The following is a 10,000-nucleotide window of genomic DNA, read 5'->3' on the forward strand; positions in this document are numbered from 1 at the left end:
GTTAAATGTGGGCCAAAATCATCACAATTAAAAGACCCAATGGCTTAAACTACTTCAGTCTATGTGTACTGAATTTATATAATACACAAGTTGCACTATTTGAGTTGAATTACTGAAATAAATGGACTTTTCCACGATATTCTAATTTATTGAGATGCACCTGTATATTCTGCTGCCCGTGAGCAAAAAAGCTGTCACATGAAGATGGATCAAACCTGAACAACCAACAACCGATGACTGGATGGACATCATATAAGAGATTTATATAATGGAAAAAAATGTCCATTTCACTCAGACTGCAGAAAGACACATTTTACCAGATATGGTCGAAATGGATGGAATATGTGAAACCTGTAAGGCCTGACTTTGTGTAAAACCGCTGGGTGCCTATGTAGTAGTGACTATCTATACACAGTGAGGTACCAATAGAGAAGAGGTTCCCCTGCCCCGGTCATGTTCTTTGTTTGTTGTTGTTTTTCTGTTTTTTTTTTAAAAAAAAAAGGAAAAAAGCAAAAGTATTATATGGTAATACATTGCAGATTATACTTATTATGCAGCGTGCTTTTTCAATAAAAAAGTAAATTGAGAAAAAAAAAAGCTGCATAAAATGGAGCTGCTCAAGCAAAGTACAAGTACCTCAGATTTGTGCTTCAGTAAATGTACATGTGTTCCACCGCTGTGTTTAGCAGGGCTAGTTAGTCGCCCTAAGACACAGCAATTACAACCTGGCATATTAAAAATATTGTTGTTACTGGGACAAATTCTACTGATTGTACAGAACTGCAAATGCCACTGGCACGTTTGGACTATCCAGTGTCTCATCTCTGCAGACATTTACACCAGGACCTTCGGTCAACGTGCTGTGCAAGTCAGAAATCCTTATGGTGTTAGGGAGCACAGCTCGGACACAGGACACACAGAGCAGGACTTGGATTTTCAGGATAAAAAGCCTGAAAACAAGTTCCATAATGAGATGGTTATACAAGACATTGTACACAAATCACACACTTGACTGCACCCTCACATTCATTCATAAAAGGCAGTGAGCCTGAGCCTATGCTGCAGCTGCTAGAGACCAGTTCTCTCAGAAGAATGATTAAATATTCCTCTAGTCTGATGGAGTACAACTAAAAACACGTCATTCATCTTGGTCCGGCCTAGTGAAACCAGAGCACCCGCAGCCAACCCACGACACACCTGTCACACTCGCTCATTAACAAGGTCCGAGCACCAGGGGTCCGACCTCATTTACCACCCACCAGCAAAGGTTGGAGGGTGACTAAGAAAGTCAGCCTCCTGGAAAACGTCACTTGGAGAAACCTGACATCCACATGAATGGCAGACTATATCACCCTGACACAGAATGGACAGAAGGCAGCGCTGTCCTCTGTGAGTCCCAAAGCAAACCTGGCTGAGTGTGGTTATGTTAGGACCACATGGCACACCTGCTGCTGAAGGGTGTGACTGTGCTGCAGATGGCATTGAATCGACATCCAGAGTTAATTGGATTTGCCTCTTTTTAAAATCTCTTCTCTCTTCTTGAATAGCCTGAACATATTACTACATGCTGGACCAAACCACACTTGTCTCCACTTCATCTGGGTGACACCGCTGTAGAAAGCTGCCTCGTCAATGCTGTTCACTCTCAGATGCTCAGCGACTGATCAGTTTGGATAGTGCGCCTGAAGCAGCCAGACAAGGGAGGAAGCCAAGACATGACACGCACTAATGCAAATGTGATGCAGCTGAAAGCAGCCATTACCCGGTTAATCACCTCGGCTGTGACACGTTCAGTTCTGAAACACAAATTTAATCCCAGTTTGGTCTTAGTGTTTTATTATCCAAATTAAGCACTAATGAATTCAGAACCAGGCTGTAAAAGATGATGCACTGCTGAGCTAATTTGGTTCGTCATTACTTCCACCTGACTGGTAGATGTCGTTACACCCCAACTTCACTTCTGATTGGTGGAGATGACTGCGTCTAGTGCAGAGCCTGATGAACATGCCAGGAGGCCCCGGGACACAGAGGAGCCCCTAGGCCCCTATTAGATCCTGTTCATCCCATTCTCAGTGATGAGCACTCCCTCCTGACACTGCAGTGCACCTGAGCCCAGGTTTGCTGTGTGGGAACGGCATTAAATTCATAAAGTTGCCCATAATAGACAATTAGCAGCTGAATCGGCAGCTGCCCTCAGCCTGACTGAACCGTGTACAGTCCAAATGTCAAGGACTAAAAAAATCTGTGTAGGTCAGTGGAACCAGTCTTTAAATGTGACCTGTCCAGTCTGAGGTTTCAGATACTCATGTCCCCGCACAATTATAACCTGCACTTTATCAATGCAAACCCCACCCCACTCCATAAACCTGGGAGACCTTTGCGGCCTTCACACCACGGATATTTTTCTACAGCCCTGTGTGACACTAACTGTCTACAGGACTTGAACGTTGCCTCCATAAGCACAGAGACTCATTGGCACAGATGTTGCCTTCTGTCCAGTTGCTGTGGCCTCTGACTCAGAGCTGCTCCACCAAAGTACTGCCTCATTCTGAGCAGATTTACATTTTTATGCCAATTAAATGAGACTTCCTGTCCATCAAATAATGTGTTGTCTAGGGTGATATTAACGTGCAATCATCTCAGAGAAAACACATATGTTGGTTATGAACTCTGTTGATGTGTATGTACACATACACCCACACACGCTGTGCTTTCATTTCTTGTGGGGACTGTACACTGACTTACATTCATTTCCTGTAGACTTATCCCACAGTACTTGCCTAACCTCAACCCTGACCCTAACCTCACACTAACCTTAAACCATGCTGCCCCCCCTAAAATTCAGCACACGCACAAAGCACACTAAGGGGAAAAAATGCTGGTAGAAGGAAGCAGAGGGCAGAACAGGGATCAATGTCATCACTGGTTGCATCACTGTGTGGTATGGAGGCTATACTGTCTCCTGCAAAAGAACCCTGCAACGCATAGTGAAAACAGTGGCCCTCTGCCTTCCCTTATAGACATCTTCAACACCCGCCTCACCCATAGAGCCATCAGCATTGCTGATGACACCTCCCACCCCGCACACTCCCACTTCAGACTCCTTCCTTCAGGGAAAAGGTATCGGAGTCTTCAGGCCCACTCCACCAGACTTACAAACAGCTTCATCTACCAGGCTGTGAGGATGCTGAACATTGTTCACTACCTCCCCCCCTCTGCCTGTGGACTGTAACCCACCACAGAACATAAAAAAATATAAAAAGACTACCCCTGCTGTTTGCACAAACTCAATACATTCCCCCTTTTTGTTATATTACAGGTAAAAAATAAAAAAACTACCTCTGCTGTTTTACCCTTGGTTATTATTATATAGTATGTAAATCTGCTGCTGACTGATTTTTTTTTTTTTTTTTGCTGGAATATCTGCTTCTGTTGGTCATTTGCAATACTGTCCGTGTATACCTCATATGCTATTTGCACCTCATCACCGATGCCTTGGTGATGCTGGACCATCTGACAATCTCCTATTATTGTTTGCACTACTGTCACTGCTATACACAGTTTTGAATCACAGCTTATTGGCTGTACCGTTTAGATTTATCCTAATTATGTTAATCCAGTTCTTATCCTATTCTATTCTATTTTAGTTCCTAAATGTTATGGCACCCAATACTAGGTGAGAGAGAAACAGTATTTCGATTTTCTGTATGTCCTGTAAATATGGTGAATTGACAATAAAATCTTTGAACCAATGTGACGTTCAATACAGCAAAACTTCACAAGAACAAACATACTGAAGTAGTACAGTGGTAGTACTTCACACTCATTCAGATGCACACACACACACACACACACACACACACACACACAGCTGTCCACCTACTTCAGTCTGTGGAACTAACAATGCAGAAGAGTGTGCTGATCCAGAGACAGACACAAGGTGGAGGACTGGAGCAGAGAGGATGGATGGACCTGAAGCAAACAGGCTGGGCCGTGGGATGAAACCTCCTAGTTGTATTCTTCTGCAGGTCTGAACACAGGAGGAAGCGATCGATGGCAGAAACATCAGGGCCTTGATTCACCGGGTAGAAAGAGACAGAGAACTCAATCTGCAGCTCACAGCAGTGATTCACATTCAGGAAGAACTAAAGACACCATCAAACAAACTCATGTCAACACAGTGTGGAGTTTCTCCAACACTCGGGTACTACTGCTCCCGTTACCCAGGGATGTATGTAACCATGTTCTGAAAGCCCACAGAACCGACTCAACATGACTTTTCAAACTATGAAAATATTAAACATTGCCATACAAGGTGAGTAAAAATCTGCAGAAAGTCCTTTACATTATCAAAATTTATTTAATTTGTAATGAATTCTGGTAAAATAAGCTCCCTTCAGTACAAACTTCAAAGACTGTCTTTAACCTTTACTAAGTGTGTTTAGTGGGTCAACGAGGGAAGCACACTGCATTCACCAAATTAAAACAACTGGAGGATCTCATCTCGCAGCTCTGAGACATAAGTCAGAACGCTGACTTCAGTTTCATTTCAGTTTGTCTTGAATATCAGGAACTTACAGAACAAGCTTTTCACTTTAGCTCTTGAGAAATGTCTTGCCTGGTTTTCAGGGCTGTTCTCAGTCTGAAATGTTTGATAGTGAGAAAGCAGCTGTGACACTGGATAAAAGCTGTTTAGGAGCCGAGCATAAACAGTGACACTAACGGCAGTGTCTGTTGATCTGCAGGATTCAGACTGAAAGCTCCAGTGAGGAGAGTTTGTCCAGTCAGCTGGGACTGAAGGAAATCCCCTGATATCGATTAGTGGCTGCTGCAGAGCTGCCCATCATCAGCTCCTCTGCAGGGACACACACACACATCTCTACTCCTGTCAATCCATCTCCTGTTAGGGAACAGATTATGTTAACGAGGGTTTATGTCAGGTCACAGTCCAACTGTTGTCATTCAGAAGTCTGTAAGAAGCAGTTTTTCAAATTCTAGCTCGTCCACTATTCTGCTTGCTTTTGTTCTGTGTGGATTTTGGGCTGTGGAAATGAAACAAGCAACAGAAAAATCTAGATAACCAGAATAATAATAAACAATGAAAATGATTGTTTGTTGCAGGCCTAATTATTCTACAGAGATAAAACCTCCATTATTTCACACACAAATAAAAAGGCACTGTGATGTTTAAAGCCTTGACAATGACTTTCACATCTAACTAACTTTACCCAAAGGTGGTTTCTGCATTTTTGTCAGGAGGTCTCAGATTTGAAATGTTGACCAGACAGAAAATATTTTATCTCTGAATCAGAAGGAAAGCAGACACAAAATGCAGACATCTGGGGCAGCCATGACAGCTCCATAGGAACTCCATAGGAATATAGGTCCAGGTCAACAGGTCTGGTGACCTGAAGACTCGGTGATCATCCTGGTTTGATAACTATTTATTTGTTTAAGTCACTGTTTGAAGCAAAACAGTTTTTTTGCATCTCAAACAATAACATCTCCTGGTCTTTGTGGTTTTAATGAATATTTTTGGTTGTTGCACTGATGATTAGATAAAACGTATCAACTTCAGCTTTGGGATTTTAAAAATTCCTCACAGCACACACATGGGCTGGGGGCGGCTGTGGCTCAGGAGGTAGAGCAGGTCGTTTCCTAACTGGAGGATTAGCGGCTCGATTCCCAGCTTGTCCAGTCAACATGTCGAAGTGTCCTTGATCAAGACACTAAAGCCCCAGTTGCTCCCGGTGATATCACCGGTGTGTGAATGCGTGAGTGCTTGGGAGTGCGAATGGCCGAATAATGTGAAAGCGCTTTGAGTGTGCTGTAAAAGCGTAGAAAGGTGCTATACAAGTATAAGACCATTTACATGTGCTCACTCTGCCAGAACATGACAATCACTGTTCTCACAATGAACAAAATTATAATTACTCACAAAAGACACTTTGGTCCACATCAACATGTACAGTACAGGACTACTTATGGACACACAATGTAAACACAGTCTCTGCAACACACGCACACACAGCCATTAACCTTTAATAGACAGCAGGACATCAACAAACAGGCTTTGTCTCTGACCTTTCACACATCCACTGCTAAAGAGCATACTGTACACACACACACACACACACACAGTCAGTAGTGTCTTATGACAGTTGTTGTGTTGTGAGAGACATGATGGTTTAGGTTAGGGTTGAGGAGCAGGGCTAGGGTAAGGCATTATGTCAGTGACAACTACTGCAAGATACTGTTCAAACTTCACCATGCCTCAAATTCTCCACATTTTAAGGTACTTTGGATATTCTGTCCACAGAGACAACAAGACGGAGAAAAGTAGAAAATCCTCACATCAGAGAAGACTAGTAATAAAGTGAACTGGTCGACCTGAAAGCAAGGTGAAGACGTATCATTAGTTGCAGCCTTGATAGTCATTACTTAAACTGTAAAAATAAAACTGCTAAATAACATTAAACAAAATAAAATGATATAAAATAGAGAAACTGAGCACATATAACACTGAACAAACCGAGTGTGTGGCTGCAGTTCGGGCAAGTGTTTGTAGCAGCTAACATGCTCAGATATCACAAGGACAATTTGAAGGGAAACAAAGCGCAGTGTGACCCGGCATAATGCCCGTTTGTGTTTTGAAGTCAGCCGCTATAATCTCACAGTGTCGCTAATTCATGAATACGTAGAATTTGTGTTTTAATGTGCAGAGTTTAAAACAGCTAAGCTAACTCACCTTCTGTCACACTCCGGCGTTAGATTGCTGTTGACGAATGGGTACGTGCCTGTGTCCTTAGTCGACTACAAATATTGTTTAACATTCCCTTAGAATTTCAGTGGCATGTTTTTACCATAGTATCATCTGTATATGTGAACCTAAATGTAATATTATGAATGGAAGTAAATAAAAAGTCATATGGAACTAATATTTATAAACAGGCGCTATATGGACATTTGTCATTAGGGGGTCTGATGTGAAACTGTCGCGGAGCAGTGTTGTTAGCAATATAATGGCGGCGTCCACACGATCACGAGTCCTTTCTTTATACAGGATGATGCTGAGAGAGAGCAAGAAGTTTCCCTCGTACAACTATAGGTATGAGAAAGGTCTCTGAGTGGTCGAAATAGTCCTGGTGGTCGGTTTAAGATGAGTGTCAGCGGCTAAAACGATGCTAATGTAGCTGCTAATGGCTGTGTTTACATCATCTTCTGGACACTTTCAGTGTCAGGACTGCAAAACACAACATATTTACAGAATCTGAATGTTTTGTGAGAGTCATATAGCTAATTGCTTACATTATGTGTTCTATGTTTTAATTACATTAGCATTTCTGTGGTTCCCCACACTGTTTGTGGCTATATATGTATGACCCTTTCGGTGGTTTTTACCATAAACTGCACATATAGGTGGACGACGTGAAAGCTGGATAGCACCCAGAAGTGAAGCCACCACGTGTCGCCCCTTGGTGGCCGGTGGCCGTAGAGGTCATAAGCCCCGCTGCCTCCATGTTAGTGCATGGGACATGAGCCAAACAGAAATTCACAAATCAAATCAAATTTACCAGAGGTGTTTTCTGTCACTTTAAGTAGATATACTCATGCTAATTTGTTTACAAGTGGTCCTTTTTCTGGTATGTTTGTTTTTAATAGGTTATTAGATGATGTAAAAAGGGGCGTGTTTTGGATGATTTGGCAGTTTTGATTGGCATTCAGACACAGAGCTGTTGTGTACAAAATTCCTGGCAAGGCTTTGTTCAGACATTGCAGGACCTAATGAAGTACAGCCACAACATCCCAGCACTACACAGCATCATGTGAGACAGACAGGTTGTCCTCAGCGGCATGCTGCATGACAGTGAGGATGAACTGTCGGTGGCTGGAACTGTTCTGTTTTAGCTCACACAGCTAAACTGTGTCTTCTCTGTACCAGGTCTAAATAAACTTTGTACTAGTGCACATATTACAAGTGTCACCTTGTAGTAATGTGTCCATAGTTGTGTCACTAGAATGATGAATGAACAAATGAGTGTGTGAGGTGGTTCCTGGATCAGTGACGTGTTTGATTTCCTGATTACAGCCCATGCTGTCAGCTGGAAGGAGTGTTGACCAGAGAGCTCAGAGGGTTTATTAGCGAGGCTGCTGTTGTAAACTCACTGGCCAAGATTGTCCCTGACCACTGACCTCACTTGTCTGCAGGCCTCCTGCTGCTCAGATCCCATCAGGCCTCAGTGTGCTCTGCCTGACTGTGACACGCTCTGCATTTATTCAGGAAATCAGTCCAGTCTGCTGCTGTTAAAGCTAGTGCTGTTTAGCTAGTTTCAGACATTGACAGACAACTGACTCTACTGCTGCTTCTGTTTATTTTGATGTCATGTCTCAAAACTAGTTTAAATTGACCTGCATTTTCAAATGTTATCAGTTCTCCATCTGTGTTTATTATTGCTATAGTAAAGCTGTATAGCTTTCTCTTTCATGCTGCTCCTTTTACCTTTTTTAATTCTGTTGTATCAAATTTTGTGTTGGCAAATGTTTAATGTATGACTATTTCTCAGCAAACAGTCTCTGATACTCTTTCAATAATGGGGCAGTTGTGTGGTGAAGTGATGATGAAGCACTTTATTTTGTCCCCAGTGGTTTTCTTTCAAAGGAATTTGACTATTTTATTGTAAAACCAATTATTTGTGGATGGTACAGAAACTCTTGGCCACAATGGTATTAACTGATCCATCACTGCAAACACTTTCTGTCTATCTCTGTGTTTTCACTATATTGGATCTCTGCTTGTCATGAGACAATAGATTCTCAGAGAATATCTGTTCCAACACAGTCGATACAAACAGTTAAGACCCAGCAGCAGGTGTCCGTCCATTCATCCACTATCTATACCTCTTGTTCTTGAATAGGGTCATGGGGAAACTGGAGCCAATCCCAGCTGACGCTGGGTGAGAGGCCGGGTCCACCCTGGACAGGTCGCCAGTCTCTCAACAGGGCTGACACGTAGACAAACAACCACACACACTCACTCCTTCGAGCAATTTAGAGTCACCATTCAACCTAAGCTGCATGTCTTTGGACTGTGGGAGGAAGCCAGAGTACCCGGAGAGAACCCACACAGGCACAGGGAGAGCATGCAGACTCCACACAGAAGGCCCCCAGGTTGGCCTGGGTTTGAACCCAGAACCTACTTAGAAGTAAGAGTACCCGGAGAGAACCCACACAGGCACAGGGAGAACATGCAGACTCCACACAGAAGGCCCCCAGGTTGGCCTGGGTTTGAACCCAGAACCTACTTAGAAGTAGGTGTCTGAAATGTTTTCTTAGCTCCTCTGGTTGTGTTACCTTTTGTGATCAAGTCTAAGAGGAAGTAGTATCATAGATCAGCCATAGCCCAACTGACACTGGGATTCTGAAGATGATGCAGGTCTCTGTATTTAAGTGATATGTCAGTTGATAGTAATCTGAGGAAACATATAACATACTGTCTTGATTCAGATTCCACTGGATGTGGAGGCCTGACAGAGCTGGACTCCTGAGCAGGACGTGCCATCCATCTGTCTATCAGGCCAGTGGGGTTGACCATGGCGGTGCAGCCTCAGCACATATAAAGTAGGAACCAGGCTGTGTGAACACTTGCTTTACTTGATCACTCCTGGATCCCCTGGTCGGACACTGAGGCCCATAGAGGTCCGGGTCTTGTTCACCCACACCAACTGTTCTCTGCAGTCTCTGACCCAGAGTAGCTTTCAGAAGCTGTCCGTGTTTGTGTTCACGTAGCAGGCACACTTTATGTGAATTACACTTTATAAAAATGAACATTACAGGCTTTTTTTTAGAAGAGCACGGGCCCCTGTGAAACATTCTTCTCCAGCATCTATGATTCACAGACTCTGCATGGAGGCAAAAAAAAAAATCCCTGGTCTTAAGCCAGTATATTTACTCACCTATATGTCATCTTGTAGGCACCACAGTCGTCATGTTGAAGGTTTTT

At 43.1% G+C, this 10,000-nt stretch overlaps 2 protein-coding genes across 2 annotated transcripts in view; one reads left to right on the forward strand and one right to left on the reverse strand.

Annotated features, from left to right (window-relative positions):
• The window catches only part of fars2 (phenylalanyl-tRNA synthetase 2, mitochondrial), a 119,239-nt gene extending 112,849 nt beyond the window's left edge, over window positions 1–6,390 (reverse strand). Inside the window, exons 1-2 of the mRNA XM_020621877.1 lie at window positions 6,355–6,390; window positions 3,884–4,072 (exon numbers count right to left, since the gene is read on the reverse strand). Of these exons, the coding sequence (XP_020477533.1) occupies window positions 3,884–4,066 (183 nt within the window). The 5' untranslated portion in view covers window positions 4,067–4,072; window positions 6,355–6,390. The remainder of the gene's footprint in view (window positions 1–3,883; window positions 4,073–6,354) is intronic.
• A 561-nt stretch (window positions 6,391–6,951) lies between these two features.
• lyrm4b (LYR motif containing 4) overlaps window positions 6,952–10,000 on the forward strand; it is a 43,209-nt gene continuing 40,160 nt past the window's right edge. Inside the window, exon 1 of the mRNA XM_020621887.1 lies at window positions 6,952–7,108. Coding sequence (XP_020477543.1) covers window positions 7,023–7,108 — 86 coding nt within the window. The 5' untranslated portion in view covers window positions 6,952–7,022. The remainder of the gene's footprint in view (window positions 7,109–10,000) is intronic.

Source organism: Monopterus albus, unplaced genomic scaffold, assembly GCF_001952655.1.
Source record: "Monopterus albus unplaced genomic scaffold, M_albus_1.0 scaffold269.1, whole genome shotgun sequence".
NCBI lineage: Eukaryota > Metazoa > Chordata > Actinopteri > Synbranchiformes > Synbranchidae > Monopterus > Monopterus albus.